Source organism: Aquila chrysaetos, chromosome 25 (assembly GCF_900496995.4).
Source record: "Aquila chrysaetos chrysaetos chromosome 25, bAquChr1.4, whole genome shotgun sequence".
NCBI lineage: Eukaryota > Metazoa > Chordata > Aves > Accipitriformes > Accipitridae > Aquila > Aquila chrysaetos.
This window is the reverse complement of record NC_044028.1, coordinates 4,427,067-4,454,417: the sequence shown is the minus strand read 5'-3', so window position 1 is coordinate 4,454,417 and position 27,351 is coordinate 4,427,067. Positions and strand designations below refer to the sequence as shown.

General features: G+C 49.1%; 1 protein-coding gene across 4 annotated transcripts in view; it reads right to left on the bottom strand.

Moving 5' to 3' along the window:
- Positions 1-3,137: 3,137 nt before the first annotated feature.
- Positions 3,138-27,351, bottom strand: part of RNF216 (ring finger protein 216) — an 82,086-nt gene continuing 57,872 nt past the window's right edge. For all 4 annotated transcript variants that reach the window (XM_030002017.2, XM_030002020.2, XM_030002018.2 and 1 more), the window contains exons 14-17: positions 17,827-17,924; positions 15,096-15,318; positions 6,510-6,579; positions 3,138-5,842 (exon numbers count right to left, since the gene is read on the bottom strand). In XM_030002017.2, the coding sequence (XP_029857877.1) occupies positions 5,523-5,842; positions 6,510-6,579; positions 15,096-15,318; positions 17,827-17,924 (711 nt within the window). In that variant the 3' untranslated portion in view covers positions 3,138-5,522. The remainder of the gene's footprint in view (positions 5,843-6,509; positions 6,580-15,095; positions 15,319-17,826; positions 17,925-27,351) is intronic.

The following is a 27,351-nucleotide window of genomic DNA, read 5'->3' as shown; positions in this document are numbered from 1 at the left end:
CAAGGAGCCTCTTCGCCCCTTCCGCGGGCTTCCCCCCCCCCTCCACCGCCCCACGCCAAGGGTGCTCGCGGCGTCGCCGCCGTGCCAAAACAGGGCTCGTCCTCTATCTCCGGAGGCGAGGTAGGGGCTCATCAGCCTTAAAGCCATGCGGAGGGCTAACCCTCCCCTAGGAGCTTGGTGCTAAACTCTCAGCTGGGAGAGCGAGTAACCCGTCGCCCTACCAGGGGCAAAATTCCGGGCCGGGGTCCCTGGCCGGCGCAGGGGGATCCCGGCTGGGACTCTACCTCGGCTCCGCGCTCACATCCAGGGGCTGCCTGCGTTCCGGCTCACCCGGGGACCGCGCTGGCCCTCGAAGGACCGAGTGTCTTGATGAAGCCCTGAGTGACCCTGTGACTTGGCGTGCACACTTTTCGCTGGCCTTCGCCCCCCCCCCGTCCCCGCGTCGCCTCCTCCCTGTTCCCCCATCGCAGTTCGAACCATGTTAACTCCCGCTCCGGCTTCTTCCGTGTGACACTAGGTCAACATCTCTCCTGTCTCCTCTTATCGGGTGTCGTGACTCTGAAAACATCTCACTCTGAAAATTTTCAGTTTTGGGTTTGTTCGTTTTTTTGGTTTTGGTTTTTTTTTTTTTTTATTATTATTTTTTTGTAAGTGCCATTTGTATAACTTAAAAAAAAAATAGCTTCAAATGGAGAAAGATGAATAAAAAATAAAACCTGCATTCGGATACAAGCAGTGGTGCGTGGTTCTGCGTGAGCGTGAGCATGGCGCGTTTCGGGTGGCGGAGCGTTTGGGGGCCAAATCGCTTCACGAAGCTCGAGCTGGCTCTAGAAAGCTCAGATGAGTTGGCGGGAAGGGAATGGCGACCAACGGGCTCATTTCCACCGAGCGGGCTTAAAGCCGAGGCTGGATCACCTCTGGAGATGCTCAGAGCAGCCCTAAGCCACCGAGGCCAGGGGCGTCTTTGAGGACGGGTGCCCCATGCATGGGTCAGGGAGATGCGCCAGCAAACCAGCTCTCCTGCCCGCGGAGCCGGGAGCGGAGCCGGGAGCGGAGCCGTGCCCCCCTTCAGCCTGGCAGCGCTGCGAAGAAGCTGCTTTTTTTCCCCTCGGGCTCAGATATTTCTCCCCCCATACGATGGCCGTGAGGGGGAGGCACCTGCTGGGAGGGAAGAGCGATGGGATGCTGGTTTTGGATACATGGCATGGTGGGGTTCAGCAATAAGCCCCGTCCTCCTCTGCTTGGTTATATGGAGAAGGGGAAGATTAAAAAAAAAAACCAAAACATAAGGATGGGAGGGAGGTGGGAAGCCCAGCCCAGCCCAAAACACGACATCCAGCCGGAGGAGCTGGGATGTGCCCCCAGCCCTCCTGAGACAGCCAAAACCAGCCCTAAAACTCCACCAACCCACTCAGGTTTGATGCTGGAGCCAACCTCAGTTTTTAAAACCTAAAGTTGGTATAGGAAGGACCTTCAACTTCAGACACGGGTTTAAGCACCGCGGCAAGGGCCGAATGAAGGAAGGATGTTCGTGCCTTAATACAAACGGGGCAAAATTAAGGCTGTGCAGGGCACGCGCTCGCCCTCGTCCCACCAGCGACATCCGCGTGCGCACGAGCAAACCCGGCCGTGACACCCGGACCGGGGGGAGGCAGGCGGGGGGGTGTGCCGGCGCAGGGAAGGGGCTCCGGAGCCGCTGGACCGCGGCAGGGAGGACCCTCAACCTTCCCCTCTCCCCCAGTCGCCAACACACAATTCCTTTTGCTTTTAAGGGCGGATTCTGCGTTTACCATTGCTCCTGCAAGAGGGGAAAAGCCCCCCCCCATCCTTTCCCCCCACACATCCTGGTTTCCATTTAAAGGAGCGACTGGAAACCATTTTCTATCCCGTCCAGTTCTTCCTCGGGAGCATGTGGAACGTATTAAGCTTTTCCAGGAGGGTCAAATGGGTTTTGCCTCGTAACTTGCAGAGTTTTCAACCGCGCAGGCTGAGATCTGGCAAAACAGCCCTGCCTCCTCGTCCCTGCTGCTGCCTGTCATTAGCCCCAGCACCAAGCCGGCACAGTCAGGATGGAAGGACAAGGTTTCGGCTGTAACGACAGCACAGAGGTAAAAGCCAGAGTGCACAAATTTATTTACAAAAAAATTCAAATTACAATATAATACAGGAACTTTTTACACACAGAATATTAGAACAGTTTACTACCAGAAGGTAAAGAAAAATATTTTTTTTGGTTTGTTTTTTTTTTTTTTTTTAATAAACCACCTATTTATTTTCAGCTATTGTTATACAAAGTTGCAGAACATGCACATCTTTACAGGGTTTCTTTCTTTTAATATAATGTTTTGCTAAGTGCAAATACTAAGTTTCTCTCTCCACCTTTAAGGCAAGTAAAGTGGGACACTGCAATTAACCATAAGAAGTACCTGTTACGGAATCAGCCTGGGCACAGCAACCTCCAAGTCGCCTTTTAAAGGACAAATGGTTTCAAGGATGGTGGGGTGGGTGGGAAAACAGGTGCAGGAGTTAGAGACCAGATCACGGATCGCTCTGGTGGTTGTGCAGAAATTTTTGGTTTTTTCTTTTCTTTTTTTAAAATAAATCAACACAGATCCAAGTGCTATCAGCAACCACAACTCGAGGTCTCTCGGGTTGGAGGGGAGAAGCAGCGACGCGCTTTGGCTGCGGAGTAATTTTTGGTGAAATGGGTGTTTCCTCAGGAAGAGAGGCAGCGCCGGGAGCCCAGCGCCGCCCCAGGACCGGGTGGAGGGCTAAGCCCATCGCTCGGGGCTGCTGGGCACAGCGCATCTCCCCATCGCGGACCGAGCACCGATTTCTCTTCTCTTAGACACAAAATAAGCTCACGGTTTTGCAGGGGACATGGGGACAGCGGTCTTCTCTCCCCCTACCTCTACCGGGCTCCTCCAGGACCGTGACCGCTGCACCACGGCAGCAGAAGACGCTCACGTCCCAAGCAGGACGGACCACGGACACCAACCTCCCCACGCCACCTCTGCCCGACGTTTCTCCATCCCTCTCGCTCCATCTCTTGCTTCCCTCTGCCAAGGCTCAGGTCTCGACGCCCGCGCATCTCTAGACACGCGCCAAAAAATGGGATTAGACCATCGGTTTTTTGCTCGTGCTCCCAGCTACGTAGGGCTGTGCGACACGTCACGTTTCCTTCGCAGTTTGGGCCACCGGTTCAGCAGCTGAGCCCCGGCTGCCCGACCCACCGCCGCTGCGTGACCCCCCTTTGCACAGGCAGGTGCTGGGGGACAACCACGACCGCCCTGCCAGAGAAAGGCACATGCTTTAGAAAGCCTCGAGGGCTCATCCAAGCCGGCCCTGGAGCCCAGAAAATCTCAGCTATTAAAAAAAAAAAATAGGATTCCCTTTCCATAAGGGGAAGCCACCCATGCTGCTTCTGACCTGGGTCCATTTTCTCACCACCCGCTGATGCTGTGAACCCAGCCCTCCCCAAATCCAACGGGACACCCTGCTCCTGGCTACCGCAGGAATCACTTGGTGCAAGGCAGGGCTTACACGTGGCTAAAACCCAGCTGAGCAGCAAGCGATAAGCTCCTGCAGCCCCCAGACTACTTCCAGAAAGAAGTAAAAATTAAAAAAGCAAACGATAGCAGCAAGGAAATACCACTTGGTTATTAATGCTAGAGACCATGGCACTGAAGAACTGGAACAGAGCACTCCGCACGTTCAACCCAGAGGGAATGCCCCAGAGGGGAGAAAGTGCTGACCGAGCTCCAAAAAGCGTGGAAGTCCCCTCCGGGAGACCCCCCTGGGGACACCCGTCCCCAGACACTGTCCTGGGCCACGCTGGAGGCTGCGTCTCTCCGGGAGCATCCCACCGCCAGCCCCGCGCCCATCACCCACCGCACGCCTGAGGAGATGCTGTGCCGGGAGCGGTAAGCAAGGATTTTGGCAGAGTCCGTCAGGAAGAGGCAGGGAGTTTTACCTGACAAACAAACAAAACCGAAAGACACCTAGATGCTTAAATTCCGGGAGGATTAACGGGAGGGGAAGTGCACCCAGCGGGTTCCCAGCAGGACAGAGCAGGATGTGGCCCAGACCAAACCACTCAGGGAATGACAGCACAACTGGGCTGCTAAAAGCTAGCCCAGTGTTTCTGGGAGGAGTTGGGTTTTTTTTTTTCCATTCCAACCATTTTCTTTTCTAGAGGGGGCCTGTACCAGACAGTACAGCCAAGGGCTGCGGGGAAAGGGCTTTGTGCCAACGCTCCTCCCGCAGCCCAGCAGCTACACCCTCCGCTTCTTACAAGGAAGTTTTGCTTTTCCTAAACCCTTACTTCCTAAGCCCAGCAATACTCAACGTTTGCCTTTTAACACGCTTTTCCAAAGCCAATTAAACTGAAACACGCATCTTCAGAAGTTACTAAGCGCCGCAGAAGCAGCCAGCTTCCTGCAGCACAAGGCTACAGCTGCCCATTCGGTTGCAGGGGGTTCAGCTAAGGGGGCTCCCGGCTCACCGCCGCCTGCACGCACGACTACAGGGGTAGTTCCTAATTTTTCTGCCACAGCACACATCACACACCACTGTCTACGCATCTAACCGGGTATTTGCCCAAGTAGTTTCTGCAACGAAGGGCGCAGCTTAGGCTCCGGGTGCTTCTACCAGCTGTTTGGGGACTGCTGCCAAAAGCAGGGGGAGATTTGGGGTACCAGATGAGAACGGCAAAGCAAAGGCCACATTTTGGAAGCTGAGAGGCACCCACCTCTGGGGGAAAAAAACCTGAGCCCTTCAAAGGGGGCAAGTTCAGTTCAGCCAAAGATCAGGGTGCCCGAGTCTCCTGCTACTTGCTAAAGCCCTGAGACAGAACGCAGCTCCGGGCTTCCTAGCAAGATCTCAGCAACGAGGTGGCTGCTACATCCCCTCACTCCACTTGGAGAGCGAGAAATGCTAAAAACACTAGATTGATTTGGTTTTGAACAATTTATTTCTGCTGGGAGGTGCTAGCAGGTTACAGGGATGCTGGAGAACATGGGAACCCCAGCCTCATGCCTCTCCGCAGGCAGAAGGCTAGGGCGGCCGACTCCGGTTATCTTGCTCCTGAAGGTCTTACTCAGAGGCCAAGTCTCTCTTCCCTTGCCCCAAGACTCATTTGACTCTGCGGCAGCTGCTCTGGCCGGCAGGAAGGTAGGACTTTTGGAAAGTCCCCAAGGAACGGCTGCATCCCTGCACTCCACAAAGCCTCACTTTCCCTCCCAATAGCTGCCTGAACAGGCTTTGTCAAATCAAAATACCTGGATGCCCAACATAGGGAGAGACCCCTTGGAAATGCAGCACCGAGCCCCGTTGGGTTGAAATGTTTGATCGCAAAGGTTCAGAGAAGCTCTAGAGAGGGGTGCAGTGCAGGTACGCGTGAGTCACAGCAGGTCCCCTTGCAGCTGGCTAAACCGAGAGGGGCTGGAGCAGGACGGGGGGGTGACGTTACTGGGGCGGCTTTGCCCTGCAGTGACTCTCTGCCAAGTGCTGTAGGAACCAGGTCAGAACCGGTGTCGAGGCTGAGGGCCAAAGTGCATAGGCAAGTTGTGCTCCAGCTGAACATTGATCTGGGGAAAATCATAGTTCACCCTCATGTTAGGTAACGGGGGGACGTAGGGGGCAGGGATAGGGCCGATGTTGAGGGGGATGTTATTGTACATGGGACGGACAGGAGGGAGCGGGAAGGGAGGGTGCACAAAGGGGTAAGGGGGCATCCGGGGTTGATGGAGGTTCTGAGGAACAGGTCTGGGGATGACTTCAATTCTCTGGATTTTCTCCATGGGCTTTTCCGCAGGAGGGCCGATCCGCTTGAAGCTGTTCTCTGCAGAGGGAGGAGAGAAAAGAACCAGTCATCCCACAAACAAAAACTCACCAAGCTTGGTCCGTGGTCTTACATTTGCAATCGGCATCCTCCACCCTGAGCATATTCCTTAACCATGCTCTCTACAGCATCACTGCTTGCCCCTTCTGTGCTCCAGACACCATGGAGCACAGCACTAGCTTTCCAGGTCGGCTCCTTTCATCAATACCACACCACAAAGAGGGGGAAACACCTCCTTTCGCAGGGATGTGGGGCAGCTCCTTGCATGCCCCCGTGCCCTCCACCACAAAGAACAGAGGTTATGCTGCCCTTCAGCTACTTTGCCAAGTGGAGAGGAGACAGATCTGTGCATCCATGACACCCGGCGCCAACCGAGAGCTGGACACAAGCCTCGTGCCTCCCCAGGGTCCCAGCTGAAGCCTGCAGGCAACAGCACTTCAAAGCTAGACTGGTTCCCAGGAGGAACAGGGGGATGGCTTGCACTCCTCTCTGGAGCAAGATTTGGGTGATGCTTGGTGCAGCACAGCAATGCACGGAGAAGCCTGCAAGCAGTCAGGCCGTGGGAAGAATCCAGTGAAAATCCAGAGTCTTGTCAAAAGCTGGGAACATTGTGGTCTCCTGTCGTCCTCAGTCTGATCTTAAAGCACAGGTCCAGACTGTGACTTACCTCCGTTCTTCTTCCTTTGCTCCTCTTCAGCCTCTTTCTGAATCTCCTGGATTATCTTCTCATCATCTTCCTAGAAATCAGAGGAGTATCAAGAGTCAGTGGGCTAATTCCTGCTGCAGCAACCTTCTGTTCTCTCAGTGCTGCTTTTCTTTTCAGCATGTGTTTGCATGGGAATAAAAAGGTAAATTTGGCCGAACTGTCCTCATTTGGGGTTGACCCAGGTTTAATCAAAAGCAAGGCTGCCATGGGGGACTGCAGCACAAGCAACTTGCACAGAGCCAAGCCTACTCTACGGAGTATAACGAAGAGGCTTAGATCAGCTTTCCAGGGAGATCAGTGCTAAAATTCATAGACTTGATGGAAACCAGAGAACTGCAACCCAGCAACGCCCATCTGAAGAGTTGCTGGAGAGCTGTTAATCTTTTAAATGGCAATAGTCTATTAAATATTTACATTACACTAGCACTTCTAGAGTTTTTGGCCCAACAGCTGGAATTAACACAACTTAAATACTGGCTCTAGTAGCTAAATGGTGCTGTGACAAGGCCATTTAGATCTTATCTGTAACTCTGAGGAGGGCATAAATCGCAACATGTTTCTTTAATGTCTATCTAGAGGTTATAACAAGAATATTCAGACTCGCTGCTCAACAAGAACACAAGGACAAGCCAGAAATTGAAAGCATCCTTCTGCCTCTCATCACCTTCAGTTTTCTCAACCCAAAGGAGCAGCAGTGAGACCAAACAGCGCAGTGAAGCCTCAGGTGGCTGACTGCAGGTATCTAGAGAGACGGCATTTACACCACCTTCTACTAGACCAAGGGAGCGTGATGGACAAAGTCCTGGAAGAGGACTATGCAACTCCTGAGCCAGCAGAGGCTTGCCCGGAGGGATGGTGGCCATGGGCACCAACAGCCCATAGGGTCCAGGCAGCTCTCAGGCTTTACACAAGCTATGCGTTGGCATGAGACCAGAGAATCACCCCAATTCATGCTTCAGCATCAGCTGTCCACTCCCAAGCAAGGCTCTGAAAAATGAGCTTCTTCACTGCACCACAGCATGCAACAGCTATCAGGGTAATAAAGATCACACCAAACAACTCGAGAGACAACTCCCTTTTAGTGCCAGGCAGCAGATGCTTCTGCTGGCCATATGTGCAGCGATGGCAACAGAGGTCCTCCCGGTCTCTGCAGGGTTGCATCTGCTGCTGCTTCATGTCCATTGGGATGAAAAACTACCTGGCACTTGCAGAAAACAAATGAGAATAGCTAAGCCTCCTCGACAGTGTTTGTACTCTTGGTGTTAAGTTATTAGGGAAGAAGGCCAAGAACAGGAGCTGTTGGATGACACGCAACACCTGCATCAGGCATCAGCCACTCTAGGTCTACCTGCATATGAAGAAGCATTTGGTTTGCTTCAGCAGTTCATCTGCAAGCACTAACGGTGGAGCAGGAGGGAAACCCCAAGCCCCACGTACCCCACGATGTGCAAGACTCTGCTTCGTTTTATTCATCCTAATTTCAGTACTGCCAAACCCCATAAATTTCTTCCTGAACACTCTTAATGTGGAAAATATCCTCTATTTTGAAGAGTGCTCTGGGACCAAATTCGAAATATGCTCCATGTGTGCAGCTACGTTGAAATTATTTTAAGTCTAGCCAGCTTCCCAGTTCCAATCTCACGGTCCTGCACATGTCTAGCAGCAACGCCTGGAGGCTTGCTAAGATGTCGCCTCCTCCCGCCACCAGATAAGGTTTCCCTGGGAGACTGAAGTTATCTTAATCTGCAGAAAGCCATCAAACTCAATACTTCCCTCCCTTTTATTATTCTGTGAGTCAATGGTTAAAATTAAGACTTTCTAGGACATGCTTTTTTTTTTTTTTTTTTTTTTTTTTCCAAACAGGCTGCTTCCATGGATGGTTAATTACAGCCTATCTATCTCCATAAAAACTGCTGAAGAATGGCTCTTCTGAGCCTATACAGAACTTCTAATTACCCCCCAAGTATCAGATTGCAACGTTCCCTGCCTGGAAAACAACCTGGGCAAGATCCGCAACAGGCAACCAAACATCCTCCGCTCCTTTGCTGCCCCAGTAACACTCTCAAAGGGTGGCCTCTAAGCTTCAAGATTTCAGTATTTTTCTTCTCAGGCTATTTTTTGCAATCCTGTTGAAAATGGAGATAGCCACCTCTCCCATCTTACTGCCACTTGCTGGAAAAGATGCACCTGAAAGGTTTTTAGTTATATGAGAAGGAATGTATTTTAAGCTCAACTGAACAAGAATCACCCCTATCTCCTTCCCTCACACAAAGGCATAAACCTCACCTTAAAGCCTAGAAACATGCAGAAGTCCCTTCTAACTTAAAAAAACCCCTTTTACTTTAGTCTAAGTCTGGGACTAACCCTCTGAAACAGTGCTTTCCAGGTGGCTTTCCTGCCACCACCACCCGTGATGCTGCAGCTCCTGCAAACCCCGCTGCTGATACCGGTCAGTCCTGCGGAAGGCTGGGGAATCGGACACATCAACGACGCAACTTTACAAGATCCTCCCGCAGCGAGGGCTACTCCACCCTCCCAGTTTAAACTGCAGCTGACCTCCACACTAATGAGGGATCGACAAAGCCATCTGCCCCTGGGGCTGGCGAGCCAGCTGCACGCACACCCAAGGTGATGCTGGCTTCAATTACTGCAGCTCCCAGAGCACCAGGGAAACACGTAACAGCAAACCCCATCTGCCAGATCTCCGAAATGACGTCTATCTCGCAGGGACAACATAAAACACATCACCTCGAATGCAGTAGCCAGAAATCCCTACTCAACTCCATCCCCTCTTGGTCTTCAAGAGGAGGCACACCTTGCAACACACCCTGGATGCAAAAAAACTGCCAAGAACAGACCTGGATCGGGATGATGAATTCCTGACTTGTTCCGTGACTGCAAATCACAGCAGAAGCATAACAAACTACATCTCCAAGAACAGAAGTTTTCAGCTTTGTTGCTTCTCTGCCGATAAAAGTGTTCCACGTTGGAAGGTTAAGCAGTATTTATACTTAACCCCAAATACCAAGCCTTGGCTTAGAATTCTTTTGCGTTAGTATTTCTGAAAAACTGGTATCCACTAATAAAGGAAGAACAAAAATACACTGCACTTCCTATTTAAGAAGCTGACATTAAATTTGGCAAGTGATGAATACACAGCACAGTTCAATACCTGCAGTATTTAGGAAAGATCCACATCCCAGCTGGAACAAAAAAAAATTGATGATATGTGCATAGTAAGACAATTTTAGGATATTCGTGAAGGAAAGCTGATGCCACAAGTTCTGGCTATTACATCTTGTACTGGCACAGGTCAGAATTAAAAAACAAGTCTCAGTCCTGCAAATATTCACCATGTACAACAGTAATTTTTGCAAAACACCGCAAATTCTTTGAGAAGCAAAGGCTGGTTTTTTTGATTCCACAGTTAATTGGAGAGAGGTGACACATTCACCTGGGGTAAAGCATCCACACCAAAAATTAAGTTTTCATTAGCGCACTTATGGCTGGCTGTTGAGGTAAGAAACCATTTAATGTCACATGGGGTGGAGGTTGCAGTACAATTTCAAAAGCCTCTTGTGTCCATTTTCCTGAGCGGGTTCAAGTCTCTTAATAAAGGATTAGATTATAATTTTAATAGCCTGTTCACAGGCTGTGTGGATTGAAACGACTTATCTTGTCAAGTTAACAGTCATCTTCCTGTCAGCTGCCTTGCCTACAGCAAAAAAAAAAAAAAAGAAAAAAGAAAAAAGAAAAAAGAAAAAAAAAGCAAAAAAGCAAAAAAGCAACCCCCCAGCCCCTGGGGGGGGTCTCAGCACTGGCCAGCCCGCATGATTTTTGAGCAAGGGTGTAACTTGGCTCTCCTCCTGAGAGAGAAAATGCAGTGCAATGCTATAGCACGGCCCTTCCCCAGGCTCTGTTGCATCACGGGAGAAGGGAGGTGGCCAAGAGAAAAATGCAAAGGATCTATGAGATGTATTCACCCTTCTTATCTGCAAACACTGCAGAAAGCAAACGCTGTTATTAATAGCAGCTGTATTTTTAAGCGGCCAAACGGGACCAAGCTTCGCCCCAAACCCAACAGCAGGATGCTCTTTGCAGGAACCATCCCCAGTCCCATAGCCAAAAAAAGTGTTCGTCCCCGGCCAGTCTGAGAGCCTGCCCTTGCGATCCCCCACCTGCGAAAGGATCTCGGCACGGAGGAGGCTTTTCCTTTCAGCCCTCTCCCACTGAATCCAGGGAACGCGGCGAGCACGGAGCCAATCGCAGCAGAAAGGATGGCTCGGGTCTGTGGATGGATTAACTAAAGAGCTGGGTTGGGTTGCTAAGCGAGGCACCTTTTCGGGGCAAGGAGGCCCGTTTCAACAACGCTGGTCCTGAGCAGCTGCGTCCAGCATCCACGCAGGGCCCTGCACACGCACAGAAAGAGCCGCTGGAGCAACAAACAGCCCATCGGGAACATGAAAACACAGCAGCAAAGGAGATAAAAGCTCCACCAGTCACACAGAGACAACCTCTCCCCAAATAAATCCTCCTCTGCTCAGAACAAAAGTGCCATCCATGGAGCTTTTGAAAGCTGTTTTTATCTACTGTGCTTCTTGTTATCTTTAATTATTAAGTGTCACGGGAAAGCGGCTGCCCGCCTCCTGAAAGAGGGAAAACAAGAGACCTGGTAACTATTTCTGGGCTGTGCAATCCCTCCCCTGTCTTTAGAAAGTGCCTTCATCACCATTGCCTCCCCCTTTCTGGCTTTTTACTGCTTTCTTTTTCCACGTACGTGTGGCCGCAGCCGTTACTAATAAACTTGAAATGATTTTTCACGACGGAGGCTTCCAAAGGACTAAGGGGTTTTGTTTCAAATCATTCCCAGATCAGCTGCGGAGAGCCTGAGCAAGAACAGGCATCGGCTGTCTCCAGCGTGTTCCTCCATGCAGCAGGAAGCAGGGGATAAAAGCAGGCTGTGTTGTAACTGGAACAGGGCATCCGCAGTGCTGCAGGAAAAGGGGGGCCAGGATGGGGACGAAGCACACGCTGGCGTTTAAGAAATGCAGAGTTATTTTAGCAACAGGCATTCCATATTGATGGCTTTCTGTGAATACCCTGGATTAACTGCGTGCTTATGATTAAGGCATTTTATAGCATGTCTAAAAAAAATAAAAACACCACACCCTCAGTTTAGGGGTGCTTCCCCCCCTCCAAATCCTAAAGGCAGTGCTGTGTACTTCATGCATTTCCTTAATGCATTTGAAGTTTTACACGGTCTTCGCTCAACATCTTCTTTTTATAAGGCTAGAAGGAGGGATAACTGCAAACACCTTATAATGATTAGTCTTCTGCTTTGAACTTTAATGATGGGCCTTTGGGAGTGTTTTAAGAGTTTACCGAAAACATCTTAAACTTTAAAGCCAAAAAAGCCGCTATGCAGTATTATTGATAGTCCAAAGATGGGTATTAAATTATAATACGTATGAGAGAGAAAAATAATACATATGAGAGCAGAACCTGGTTTACCAAAACAGTCAGAATGCATTAGTCACATTGCATCACGGGATTTGTACGAACCGGCTAAAATGCACACAGCAGCCTCAGGTTTGCTACAGATATTTAGAAAACAGGGAAAACACAGCCCCTGAGTCCCAGAGCCTGCTGTTTGCAGGGCCAATTCTCACTGCTCCGTCCTGAGCTTTGTCTCTGGCAATATTGCATCAGCCCCTCCTGCAGCCAGCAACGTCTCAGCGAGCCGAGCCAAAGCTAGCACGGGCTGCAGAATAGGCACACGAGGGCTTTTGGCCAAGCGGCTTACTGAGAAGAGCTCCTGGCACGTGTTCATATCCTACAGGGGTGCAGGGCACCGATTAGCTCTAGAAGAAATGCAGCGATTAAGCGATTACCGCCTGCTACCCTGGAAGCTGCTGACCACAGCCCGATTGCAGCTTGTCTCTGAGCCAGCAAATATTGCACCAATACTTTTAAATTAGACTCCAGTCTGATTACAGCACAGGGACAAGATTTTAGCCAACCTTTTATTATGGGAAATTTTGAAGCGTCTGCTTTACTCTCTCAAGATCATTTGAGACAAAGACTAACAGATGCTGCAGTTCCTAGAGGACTGTCTTTAATTTGTTTTTAACCCAAGCTAATGAATAGGTTTACTTATACTTTTGCAAGAATCATTTCAGACTCAGAAAACGTTAAACATTTGGAAAAGAACAAAGGTTCCCTATTTTAAACAAACCTGAATTTTGCTGTAAATAATGGGGAGTTAGACCCAAACCAGATCCTTCACAAAGGATTATCCAGATCTGACAGAAAGCTGAAGTCTACATCCGTGAAATGCAAATGGACAAGACCACAGTACTGTGACTATGCCACCGGTTTGCTGCGAAGACGGTTTCAAGTTAAGGCTGTACATGAATATATCGGAAATCAGAACAAAAACATCCTGTCACCCTCTGGAAGCCAGGCTTTGGTGCCACACGTGTGCCCTCCCCATTTTGCAGCAGAGCCTAATCCACAGAGAGGAGCAGCAGCTCCTAAGCGATGGGCTGCAAATTCCACAGGTGACAAGACAACCTGGTCTTGTCTTCTCTGTACTTGCACACACAGCATGGCTGCAAACATGTGCGAGCCCGTAACAGATAATCTCTTCCTATACGCACAGTATCAGCTGTCTATTTACTTCAACAGAATAGAAGACATTGAGCCAAAAGAGGAAACAGAAGACTTGAGAAAGGCACAAGAAGATGCCAAAGCAGCTGCCAGCAGAGCAGGGATGGGGTAATCCCTTGGATGGACAGCATCCCTGACAAAGGACAAGACACTACCGATACAATAGCCTTTTGCTCTTTCATATCCCCATGTCAAGATTCAAATTCATTCCCCCTCTTCACACCTACCACGTTAACTCCTGTTTACGTGTCCCACACGAGAGTGTAGGTCACCCAGGTGGGACTGCGTTAGTGTCACTAAGCCCCTTACGAAGGGGGACAATGCACACAGGCATCCGTCATTTCAGCCTTAGAAGCCAACAGTTGAGTTTCATGTTATTCTTTGCACTGCAGCAAGGACAGTCACCCAGCTTTACCTCCCCAGCACACCAGGGCTCCATCACCCCAAAAAGAAAAGAAAAAAAACCCAACCCAATCCAGAGCAGGCAGTGCCAGCTCTTTGCTGACGGTGGGAAATTTTTCTTTGCCACAACATTGGTTAATTAGAGAGATGGAAAGGGCCTGATGACAGTGCCCTCTTTGTGCTTCTTATTTATTTATTTATTTTAAAGTACAGTACGAGCTTTTTGAGAGGCCTCATGTTTTCTCTGGCTCTGAACAAATGCCATCACCCAGCACAATCAGCAGCCTGATGGGAACAAAGGATGTCAGCGCTGCTGAACCCTGAATCGCATCCTGGTAGATGGGGAAGAGTGGGACAGGAATCCGAGAAGCACATAACCAGGTGTTGGAAACGCTACAGGGGTGCCTAGAAGGAGTTGTCTGTGTTCAGTTTAAACACCTTGCATTGATAGGATAACACAGGGAATAAAGGCAGGCAAGCAGAGGACTAGGAAGTTTACACTGGTTGGGACACCGCTGGGAGATCCCCAAGCGCCCGCAGGTAGGAGGGAAAGATTTAGAGTGGCTTTTCCTTGGCTCTGTGCAAGCACAGAATTGTGCACATCCCTTGCAGGAAGGGGGCCGGTAGCAGTCTGGCAAGCTGCAGCAGCCCAAGACAAAGAAGCGTTGGGACAAACAAAGCTCAGACATGCCCTGGGAAGGCAGATCCACATTGATGTTTGCTCTACTGCTTTGCTGAAATCAGGAAATTCAACTCCTGCTCCTTCCTACACTCATTCCAGATTTCTGGTATTGAAGACTTCTATTTACAGAGATGCTGCACTAAGTTTTCCCATGCTTGCCACAGCTACAAGCTGTATTAAGTTACTACAGCTTGCCTTACAGCTCAGTCCATGCTTCAGTTCTCCCTTTGCAGCTGTTGACAACAGCCGTGAGAACAGTCCCAACTATAACTCGGGTCCGTTGGCTTGCAGACAGTTTTCTCGGTGGGTCCATCTCTGCGAAGGGACTCGTAGAGCCAGCAATCAGCTGATCTGGGCACCAAAAAGATGCAACTCCCCTTGCCTCCAGATGCAAAGCCGTACCAAACAGCATCTCAGCTGCAAAACTAGGAACGAGTCCCAGTAATCCCAACGCCGGCTACCGTGGCTGGTGCCAGCACACGCTCCCCACCAGCTCCTTCCACAAGCCCCGCTCCCCAGAACAACGCTCAGAGCACTTCCAGCCAAAGCCCTCGTCTAACAGGAGCTGTTTTTCCCTAAAGCAACACCAGTTCCTTCCAAGTTGCGGTCAGATGTGACTCTGTGCTGATGTAGGCTTCCAGTGTGTTTTTTAGCTGCCTTGGGAAAGGAAAAAAGTTGTGCTGCCTAAAAACGGCTGTTTTCCTCTGGTGGAAGGCATGTATTTCAACGCGCTGGCATCGAACGGTAATTGAAATCAGGGTGCGAATCATTCACAAAAGTCCTAAGTTACTTACTGTGGGATCTGTCCAGAGAGAACACTTTGCACAGTCCTGGCAGGGAGCCCCGGGCGACCGGGGGTGCTGGCAGAAGTGGTCGTACCCGTTAATGGCAGCCCGGCAGAGGTAGCACATCTGAGCACCGCAACGGCAGGACATGCGGTTGCAACCCTCCGATTTAATTAGGCCAGTCCCACACTTGTGGCATTTTCTAATTCGGGCGGCTGTCATTTTCTCTTCTCTGCAACACAAGGGGAGGGACAAGAATTAGAGAAGGGGTGTTTGCAGTCACCAGCCTGCGGTAAAATTACTGTTGCGCTATCCCAGCGATGCTTTAACCCCCCTTCTCCCCAGTGCACCTCTCCCCCTCCTCTTCCCTCCTACGCCATCCCCACGGTCCACCGCTGTTCCAAGGAGGTCTGGGCTCAGCTCCACTTGGAGCCAAACCATGACAACTCAAGAACAAATTAAGTGAAAGAAAGTCAATCACTGGCTGCATGCTGCAGACCCGATCCTGGTTTCCATGTGAGCCATAACGCCGCAGCGGCAGGCTCTGGCTTGGGAAGAATTTAAGCCGTAAGTCAAAGGGCCAAAGGGCACGTGGATGCTTGACTTGGCTGCGGAGAAATACAGCCTGGGAGATAAAGTTCAGGAAAAGCAAACCCTTGGCTGTCATCTGCTAGCAAGTTTTATGTTTGCCTGTTGCTCTGGCTACAAAGTTGCCACGACCATATTTTTTTTTTTTTTTTTTTTTTTCTTCAAACCCTGGCTGCTACACTCCAGATTTATTTGGTTTTCGTTAAATTTAAATCAGTAACTGAAAAATAATCGCATCTTTCCCCACAGAGACTGGGTTTTCCCCCTTCTCTTAAGATTCCCTACATACATTTTCCAGAGGTTATTGCTTTAGGTTCAAGAGATGGGATTTACTCTAACGGAGCACTAATGGGAATCCAGGACAAAGCACAGTCCCTGTCCCCAAGAGACATCCTGGCAGCGACACGCGCTCCAGTGCAAAGGCTCAGCTAGCGGCAATGCTATTTTGGCACAGAAATGAAGGAAAGCCTCGGTCATTTAATTAAAAGACTTAAGACTATAAGTTGTCGTCCTAAGGGCCAATTTTCTGACCGCTGGAGATCACATTACAATTTAATTCACAACCTAGAAGTGAAATCTGATGACAGAAGAGTAAAGAGACTATGTTTTCATTGAGGGAAGCACAGTTCTCTGGCTGTGCTGACCTGACAGTGGGGAATAATCTTCCTTAGCCAGGCATCTCCACCCAACTACTTAAGTGGACCTGCAAAGTCAACATATGTTTGGGAGATGACAGGAAGGCATTTTTCAGGAGGATCACAGCAGCAAACCAGGCTACAGCACAGCCCCACAAACCGCTCCATCAGCACAACCGGAGGAGCAGGGAATGGCGAGGTGGCAACTTCAGCTGCCTTGCAGCTACCCAAAGCTCCCACGCAGTTATACCTGGCATGACCTGCACCCAGGCATTTGGAGATACACTAAGAATAGAGATGAAAAAAAACCAACTTGAGCCTGACTTTCCTCTGAGCTGCAGCTGCTCTTCCCTCCGCTACTCGACAGGATGCTGCTGATGCAGATTTTTTTTTGGAAACTTTGAGCAAGGCAGGAAGTTTGGCCTGAACTCCAGCTGTGCTTCCCTTTCCTTACGCAGTGGCTTCAAAAGGAAGCTTTTATTGTATCAGGCAGTTAGACTCATCTATCCACAGCAACGTTCTGCTAAAGGTTTTGAAACTGGTATTTTTTTCCTTATTAGGGACATGACAACTCATTCTTCCCCCCTCTCACCACTCTTTCCTATCCTACAGGGAAAGGAGTGGCAGAAAAAAAAGTCGTATCAAACCTGTAAAGATTTTGTTCTGAATTAGGGACTGCAGGATGAGCAAGCAACAGTCATTCAGCTTCCCAGTGGTGGAGCTTTCCAACCTCTACTCATGCCAGACAGACTCTAAATCAGAGAGGGAAGGATTGGGCAATGTGGGCAAGTCCCATTTGACTGCACCAGACATGCAGCTCCACGGATCAACCCTCCTTTATTTCCTAAAGGCAGAGGATTTTGTCATTTACTGTAGCAACGAAAGAGATCAAACTTAAAAAGATTTTAGGGCAACACTCAGGATTTACACCTGAGTATTTCAAAATGCGACTCCATTCTGTAACAATTCCTACAAACCAGTTAGAGACATTCTTCTGTAAGAAAACACATCCCCTCCCAGGAAGCCAGAAAGCAGTAGCTGAGCAAACTGCCATCGTCTCCGGTCTAGACTTTCAAAGGGTAATAATGACTTACTGTGACTCAATACACTTCTTTGCCTCTGTGCCACACCTCCCTTCTCCCCCCCAAGCAACACTGATGGGGGTTTCTCACCTCTGAGAAGGGCCAGGTGCCAGCCTGTGAGACACCGGGCTAGCCAGAGGAACAGGCTGGTCTGGTGACAACTCTCCCACGTTCTCCAATTACCAGCTGGATGTGCTGCCAAGTGTCTTTCACAGAAAGAAATCCCATCCTGGGAGCCTTCTGACCCCTCCGCTTTGACAGCTCTAGGACCTCCCTGACAGACGGTAGCGACATCCAGCAGAACTTTAGGGCCTCTGCTAGTCACAGAGACAGAGGGGTTTCTCATCCCCTCCACACCAGAGTGTATTGCCTAGTGTATTGCTATTACGAGTTCATCCACCCCCCCATTTTTGCCCGGTTGTGGAGTTTACTTACATGGACGTCCTGTATCTGATGTCATCCTTCTCAGCCAGCTGCTCGCAGGTGAGGTTCATGTGCTCCTTCCAGAGCCCCTGGCATTTCCGACACGTTTCCTGAGGAGGACAACAACAATTAAAGGAAGAGAAGACCCAGCACACCACTAACAGCATTAGGAATTGGAAGAATTCCCATCTCCTTGCCCACCACGCTGCAGGTTCTCTGTTGAGGATGGGGCTGGCAGTATGGTGTAGAGGTCTGCAGGTCTGTCCTCCACCAGAGACCAGAGTAAGTCCATCAAATAATGGGAGCCACGGGTTTTTCCGAGGCACGAGAACCCAGGTACAAAATGAGTCCATAAATCCTAGTTCACCTAAAACTCATGGAACAGCTGCCAGGTCCACCAGTTACTTCCCAGAGGAGACTGCAGAGATGAAAACGCGGTGCTAAAGGACATCAAGTTCATCTGTTTCCTGACCAAAATCCTTCACCTTGGTATAAAGGGCTTCTAGTTCAGCAGGCGACAGAAACCTTGCAGCTGCCTCAAAAACTCTGCTTCACCATACATACAGAAAAACCCCTATTATGCTTTGTAAAACCTCACAAAATAAAGTTAAAGCAGTTTACGCGAGTAAACAGCTTAAAAAGGCAGGATGTGGACAAATGTCCATAAAACAGAGAGGTGGAATATGAGCAAATGTTTATGAATTTAACCAGAATAGCTGAAATAAACTTAGAGCAAGTGACTGAACTCTCCTGTTCTTGTAAACTTTTTAGCAACAAGGCTCTAATCTGGGACTGGTAAAGCTGCATGGAGTGGGAGAGCTGTGGAGGCACTACTGGCAAGGAAACTTGGACTAACACTGGGGATAGAGTTGACTTTTTTTGGTTGGCTAGCCAAAGAAAACATAATTTTGTTTTGGGTCAAACAAGAGATTTTCCTTTAATTTGAGGAAGATTAAAAAACATCCAGATCAAACTTGGAAAAAGTACACGTTTCACAATCCAACTGTTTCATCTTCAGGATGGCTGGGGCTCAAGCTTTTTAAATCCAACTTTCTCCCCCTGGCAGGAAAACCCATTCGGCTGTGAAGCATCCTCTTCCCCTCCACACCAAAGAAGGTCCCAGAAGAGCTTTGCCCAGTTCTGGTCCCACTATTAGCAAAAGATGATGACTGCAGAGACAGATCTTAATTGATTGCATCACCTTAATTCTATTTTAATGAAGAAATTGGACCTTTATGCCAGATACGATAGAAGTAACTGCTTAAAGACACACGTAGGCAGCAACACTCTTTTGATCGCGAATCAGACAAACAGGATGAAGAATAAAGCTTCTAAGGAAGCCACCCCTCGGAGGGGAGTGCAAAATGTTGACTTGTGTGTATTTGCGCTCACTGGGAGATGCGTAAGAGCTTGTGCTTTCATCTGGAGAATTAAAGGCTCCTCATCCTGGCTGGTAAGCCCGACATGTTTGCAGACTGCAGGGTAAGGGCTGTAGTAAGAGGAGAGCCAAGCGTGTGACTCTGTCCCAAAAGCTCAGCAGAGGATTTTGTGATCACTCTCCTTGCAAATGCACCCTTTGGCAGGCAGGCAGTAGTTTCAAGGGGCAGTAAATGCCTCGGTTCTATTGATCCTCATGAATCATTCATCATACTGTGTGTTTTCCTGCTAAAGCTGTTAAAACAGGCACCATTTTGTGTGCATTTGTTGGCAGGCCACGTCTGGCTGTTATCGGCACGGGAGGATCAGACTTGGACCCACCTTCCCCTTTTATTCTCGACACCCGGCCACATGCCATTCCAAGATCAAAAGTGCTGCAGGTTTTGTTTTTTTTTACGTACATCAAGGGTTAAAACCAGTCTTTGGAGCCCCTGCTACACAGAACCACTTTCACACGCCAGCAACAAAGATTTAACAGCTTTTTGCCAGAAGGGTTGGCACACTTTCCAGCCAGGAGCCTACTATTCCCAATTACTTAACTCCAGGAGCCTCCTTCACTGCCGAATTAGAAACGCTGCCCTTCTGAAGCAGATGGTGCCGCTTATACTTTTGTACCAAGTCACTCCCTTTGCCTTTTGCTACTGCCACCATCCTTGCTTTGCACGCTGCAGCTATTTAAAAAACAATGCTCTCCCTTAAGCTGAGGCTGCTGTTATTTGCCAAACAGTTGTCTCCTACGCTCAGGAAACGGGATTTCTGTGCAGGCGAGGAGAAGGGAAAAAGGCACGGCAACGCAGATTCCCAAACGCGCTGGGATGGCATGAGATAGGAGGTATCCGGTTCTCCGCATTACTGTGACCGCTGCACAACGAGTGCCGTTGCAGCTGTGCACATTTCTGGGATCCCTCCCAAGACGCGTTGGCCACGAGGATCTGCAAACCCACGGGCAGCTCTGCCTGCCTGTTCCAATGCACCCCCCCGAAGGAGATGTCCCCGTGGCTTCCCAACTTCGAGTGTCACCTGGTGCTGCCTCTGACCGAGCCACGTCCTCTCCAGAACAGAGGCAGGGGAAAAATGGACAATACATGCGCCATTAGCAGAACTCAACGCAACTTCTCCCCTTGTTCTACCCAAGACAATGGCACATTGTTGGCAGTTACAGGAACCCGTGTTGGACCCCTTTGCACAAAAGGGGGGAGAAAGCCCACAGTTGAGACAAAGGCAACGGCTCCAGTGCCGTAACTGAGGTCACAGCTCTCGCCCGAGAAAAGAAAGGTGACTTTTAAAAATTTTTACTCTTAGTCAAATTCAACCCACGCGGCTGATGAGAGTTTTGCACGTCTCACGTGATGACAATTCTGATCTCTACATTTTCCACAGGGGGTTCTTTTATTTTAGAAACAGCTTTTTGTTTGATAAAGAAACATACTCTGCCATTACCATATTAATTAACCTAAACACACAGTAGGATAGCTGATTTTTTGCAACCAGCCTAGATTATTTCTATTGTAAGAGCAGCACTTGGCACTAAGACTGGCTACCGCAATATGAGGCAGCACCTAAACACACACAAAGAGGGAACGCATCCTTCCCAACCTGGAATCTTCTACTCCGAGTGTAGCAGACAAAAAGCAAGTCAGTCCACCAAAATAAAGACCCTGCCCAACTTCTTCAGCACCTTGTCCATTAGCAAACCCTGGCCTACTCACGTTGGGGTACCTGATGTGGGAAAACACTCTTTGTTTTAGTTTTAACAGCTTTACATTTCATTTCAGGATGGTGTGAATTCCGCGTGTTTCTCCTGCCTTTCCCCAGCCCACTCCTCCTCGCAGGCAGATACAGCTAACGTAGCTCACGCTTTCGTTGCGAGGGGCGGCGTGTTTGCACGAGCCCTGGCATTAGCAAACGGCTCCAAACCAGGCACGGATGCAGGAGATTAAGTATCTGCTGCCTGTTACATCTGCCCGAGCTTGGCAGGCAGCCTGGGACAGTCCATTAATGCGCCGGGCTGGGACGGCGGAGAGGAGGATGTGATGGAGAGGGTGTTTAATCGTACCCTGTAATCTCCTCACTGTACATCTGTTAGAGGTAGTGGCTCCGTTTCCTCTCGCTGGCCGCCAGGAAGCAGCCGGGATTAACACAAACATGTTTGGGTTCAGGAGGATCCTTTGTTCCCAGGGTCAGCAGTGCGGATACGAAGCTTTCTGTGCTCAGGGCCAGCCTGGCTAAGGGTGGCCAGTTTGCTTTTAGCACGGGCATCGCAATCTTTAAACGTCCTTGTTAATTGTCCCAACACCTAATGAAGGTGGAAGGGAGGGTTTTATGTGAACCTACCTCCTTCCTCAGCACTTCTACTGGTACTTGCAATGGATGCTGCAGTTTTAAAACACAGCCTAAACTTTTTTTTCACTCTGCTATCTACTACTAAAAATAACTCTCCAAGGTCCAACCCACATATCAGGGGGGAAAAAACCTCCCCAAGTAATCAACTTCTCCCCGCCAGCCTCCATGTCCTTTTGGCTACAGTCAGGCTGTTGTGTGCACTGCCGGCAACCTAGATGCACCAGCTTTCCTGGTTTCAACCCAAACAAATGCCACATGGACAAAAACATCAGATGATACGCACAGATCGCAGACCGACTGCCCACAGCATTCCTGTGTGCCCGCTTCTTCTGTAGGAGTTTACACCAAACCATTTACTGATTGAGCAAAATGCAAAGGCGGGGGGGGGAAAGCTCAACTTAAACAACAACAGGCAATGGACTAGGCTGTCATCACCGCCCTCCAGCTCTCAGCGGTGGCTGAGCAGAGTCCAGCGCTCGCCTTAGCTCTCCATATGGTGGTTAATTAAAACCTTTTGCCGCTGTGCCGTGTGACTGCCTGCGTCCCCCAGGAAGGGCGAGTTGCACACTCCAGCGGTCTCTGCCGATTGCACACACGGGGACGTTTGCTGCTGCGCTCCCTGCTAGGAGTGAGAGGGAGGTAAAACACACTGTGTATCCCTTCGATGCTCGCTGGGACGGAGCCCCGGTGATTGATTCTCTGCTTCTTCCTGCTTTTAGACACACAATAGCACAGGCTAACCTCAAACAGGCCAAGTTTTACCCAAAAGCAGATGTGAATGCAATAGTCTTAGAATAGCACCTCAGGGCCAGTCCATACTGCACTGGTTTAATTAAAGGGCTGCAATTCCCAACCAGATGAGTTAATGGGAAAACAAAGAACCATACAGTCTTCCTCCCCACAAAGTCTCCACTGTCCATAAAGCTGCACTGCCCTTAACTAAAAATGGATGCAGAAGTAACTAAATAAATACAACCTTTAAGCATGGATAAACCCTCATGAGCAAACTCTTTCGGGGCTGTTTCTGGGATTTCCTATATGTTAAGCTGGGTTAAAGAGACTATAATCCAGCCCAAGCCAATCCCATTTTGGCGAGAGACCCCTCTTTAGAGATGTACAAGCACCCAGCACAGGGAAGCAGGACCCCAACTCCACAGGCACCCGACTGCCCAGTACAGAGAGCACTCCTTTCAGCACAAACTGCTGCGCCAGCTCTCCAGTCCCGGAGCTGTCGGCATCGCCGCACGCAATGGGCGAGATAGTCAGCAGGTACCGACCCCAACCGCACAAAATCCACGCAGCGCAGAGAAACGAACGTCGTGCCTCGGATAGACGATGGGGTAAAGAGCAAGGGGCTGGGAGGACGTGGGTGCTGGGTGGATTTGCCGCTCCCCCCCAGGGGAGCTGTGCTGGGTCCCCCAGCAAGGCTGTTCCCCGGGCAGCGCTGCCGCTCAGCGGCCACCGGCCACGCCGCAGCTCCGGGCCCTGGGACAGAAAGGAGGAGACGAGTGGCTAAGAGAAACCCAGGAAAAACCAAAGTCTCCTCTCCTTAGCACGGCCATGATTTATTCTGGGAGGGGAGAGGTTGCAGGAGGAAATAAAGCAAAGGCACAAGCCTTGGACTAGGCTGTAAGAATGTGCCAGGGTGTAAACAGAGACATACTATGAGTGATGGAGAGTTAAAAGCTGGATAAGGAAAATAGGCATTTATATCCAATACCCACCAGGAGGGTTGGTTAAAGCTTTTATGGCCATATATTAAACCCCATTACCAAAAACAATGACCCCAACCAATGCCTCCTATTTTGCATGTTCTTGTTAAATTGAGCACATGGTACTCCCTCCCCACCTTTAAGACAGTGGAGATACGCAATGCCCTTTTGCTTCCAGAAACACACCGGCAGGCCGGCTCCCATGGAGTTTTGGGTCATCTGCCTTAGAATCTGAGAACCAGAAACGCATAGTAACTCCCACCTCACGCTTGCCTAAGTCAGTAGGACTATCTCATATCTGTAATTCAGACGTTCCTGAAACACATATACCAAACCAAAGCAAGCTTTTCTCCTCCCCAGAGCTTGACTGAGAAAGGCCAGATCAACTCCTGGTTTGGGTGCAGCAGTTAGAGACCTATAGAGCAAAAATAGCTGCAGCTTCATGCAAGAAGTGCCGCTCAGCATCAATATCACCCTATGGTTGGTCAGAGGTGCAAACCGCGCTAGCAGGAGAAATTGCTCACTGACCTCATGCTGATGTACCACAGTGTAATTGGAATAAGAGAAACAGCAATTTCACTGAGAAGGATCATGATTTAATCTGAATTTGTACAAAATGTTAAAGTTTTTTTCATTATTTGGGATGTTTTGAAAGAAGTATTTTTGTTTCAAAGCTACTTCCTCTCAAGCTCCAGAGGTGAGGAATATACCAGAAGTTGCAGGCAGCAGGTCAGCTGCGTAAATGAGCACTGGAGTATTTGCATCACACATTCATCACACCAGGATCCCTTCCCCTAAACTGAGAAACAAGTGTTTCTCGTAAGGATAAACTTTCCCCTCGAAAATAACATTTTTCAGAAGCTAGTCCCCTGCCCTGAGCAGACTGGTATTGCACAAAGCAGCATCTCTGAAGCTCAGCCCACCGGGAAGTTTGGATACGGCCAGGGTGGATTGGCTTTGTGACCTACCCAGAGGTGGTCACCCACCAACCTGAGTCAGCCTGCAGTGCAGATAGAGAAAACCGCCGCTTGGTCACTTTATAAAGGGAAGTTAAATATAGTCTGTGACCTCACACTGAAGATATTGTCTATATCAGTATACCTGAGGTCATATTCCTCCTTCCCAGGGCAGAAAGTTAAGAGAGATTCAGTACATACTACTGGAAACACATCCGTAGTTGTTAAGCACAGTTTTTAGATCTGTTGGACTGATTGCAGATAATAGCTATATGCCTTCCCAGCCAATGTAAATAATTAAATACTGGCAGACTAGTTCAAAGCACTCAGCAGCTGACCCTCTTGCTCTTCCCCCAGTGCAGATTGCCTTACCCCATTCAGCAGAGGAGATCTAAGAGGTTATCCATTTAATCCTATGCACAACCTCACACAAAAAGGGATGCTGCTTCCAACAGCTGGAACTCTAACTGATGAAATCTAGCAGGGCTAAACAACAGCGGCAGCAACTGTGGAACTGGTGGAAACAATAGAGACCTTAGAAGAGGAACAGATTTAGATTTCAAGACAAGCAATCTGATTTTTAAAGGATAACTCTGGAAGGTTACTCGAGGGGTTGCACCCAACAACATTAAGAAGGTTAAGGGGCAACAAAAGCAACGTATCTTATTTGCAGAGGTATCTGCTAATGATGCATTGTAAGACTGAAAGGAGGAACAATTACTGAAGTTAATTTTGAAACTTCCCTCTTATACCATGATAAAAAAATCCATCCGTTCCCCCCCCACCCTGGCACCCCATCCCAGACACAAATCCCTACCCAGGGCTTTCGGTGGCAGGAACTAGAGAAAGCCTCCTCCAGACCTGCCTTATTTTTTCTCGTGGTTCTCTCTCCCCCTACCGTCTCCCAGATTTTATTGTATTACAAAAGGATCGCACGAGGAACGTGGTTACAGATGTCCTCTCCTCCATCAACAGTTGCATGGAGACCCAGGTTTATGTAACACACCTACAACCACTTTTAATGAGTCTCTGCAATATGGCAATTTTGATGGTAATTGAGCAGCATTAACACACTTTGTTTCCAATTTAGACCCTTTTTAACTTCTGCTGTAGGTAGAGAGTACGGTTAACACTCCAGGTCATTATAACACCAGCAAGGGATGAGAAAAGGTGAACTGTCTGAGCAGAGCATCTTTAGTCTAGGTATAAATACTCCCTCAGAAACCGGGGAAAGTACAGCTTGCTTTGCCAGGGAAATTAAACCCAAATGAGGGGAAAACCCTAAAGTAAGGCGCTCCTAGCCTTAAACTGGCCATAGTAAAACCAAAACAAATAAAAAATGTTGGGGAACTAGCAAGGGTAAAGAAAAAAATGAAAGCAAAGTGATACTTGGCCTCCTTGAAATCTCAGAAGTTCAGCTGATTTATTGTTTTGATGCCTCTGTGGTACAGAGTTACCTCTTACCTGCTGCTCCCCACAAGAACTCTGCGCAGACAGTAAGAGGACAGCTTTGCAGCCTCTGAATCTGCCACACAGCGCAAAAGCCACAGCAGCCAGCCTTGTAACTATAGTATTTATAGCTATAGTATTTACGGCAGATAAACTGAAAATGGCCCTCTGAACTGCTAACCTCCATCTTCCAAATTCACCAGTGTGACAGTGAGTCATCTGCAGCTCATTTGCTATGCTAAAATAAGCTAGCGGTAAAACCGAAGCCGATGGCCCGTACCAGCAGCCTGCTAAAACTTCCCAGCAAGAAAGAGCGCTGCGTGAGATTTTAAAAAGCCAAAACCACCAAGAAGTGCAGCGTGATGGAAGAGTTTACACCTGATGCTCCAGGGCAGATATGCACTGGATTGCCCCCTGCACCACAAAAGCTACTCAGATGCCTGTTCAAAATAATAAGATATCAAGCAAATGAGTATGCACCAAAATAAAGCAGAGTAAAGCACTGAAAACTAATCAGGGAAATAGATGTGCTGGCAACTCACCGATTCCTCTTTCAGAGCCCCCAGATGATGTTTCCATTCCGTCCCATACCTAAAGCACCCACCAGCCCAGCCTAACACCAGCTGACCCTGGGTTTCTGTTTGGTGGAGAGGTTGCAAAGAAGCCTCAAAACTGCAATTTGGGGGTGGTTTTTCAGGCCCTGCTAAGGCTGTTTGGCCCCGCAGCTTCAGTAGATGCAACTTGCCTCCCCAGGGCTGCAGGGAGCAGAGGGACACTGGGAAGGAGATGCAGTGAGACGAGTGATGACCAAAACCATCAGGCACAGGTTGCAGCGTTCAAAAGTGTTTCTTACCCAAAGCACGCCTTGCAATGGGGGAAAACACCAGCTTCAGCCCTTGCCAGGCGTACACCGTCACATCCCCACACGTCACTGCACCAGCACCGTGTGAATGAACAGAGGTATTTTGCGGGCACGACCATACCAGCCTTGAGGCTTTGAAATAACGGAGGAATTCCCAGCACACATCCCGCAAACCCGCCAGCCCTGGCAAGGAGCGTGGCAGAGGGGATACAGCGATCCGAGGCCGTTGTGCAAAGTGCCTGCTTACCCCCAGACCGGTCTAATCTTGACCAAAGCAGATCAGCCGCCTTAACTCCTGAGGGAGGACGGGTAGGTTAATAACAGCGCGGCTGCAATATCCTGCCAAACAAGGGTAACTCAGGACACGTTTATCTTCTAATTAGAAGAACTGTTTAATCTGTAATTTAATTTTTGTTTAAGTCGTATAATCCCTTTCAATTCACTTCTTACTTTGGGGTTTTTTTTTTGTTTTTTTTTTTTTTTTTTTTAAATAGTCACAGAGAAATGTGGGGCTTGGAAACATTTTGGAATAAGAGGAAAACCATCTCAGATCTGCAAACATTGAAGCTAAACTGAGTTAGCAATTCCAAGGGGAGCCTCTCCACCTGCACCAGCTCGGAATCTGCAAACATTGAAGCTAAACTGAGTTAGCAATTCCAAGGGGAGCCTCTCCACCTGCACCAGCTCGGAAACAAAAACTGGTAATCCAGCAAGACAGGCTCACTTCCGCACAATCATGTGAGACCAGGCAAGAGGCAGGGAAAACGAGACCAAAACC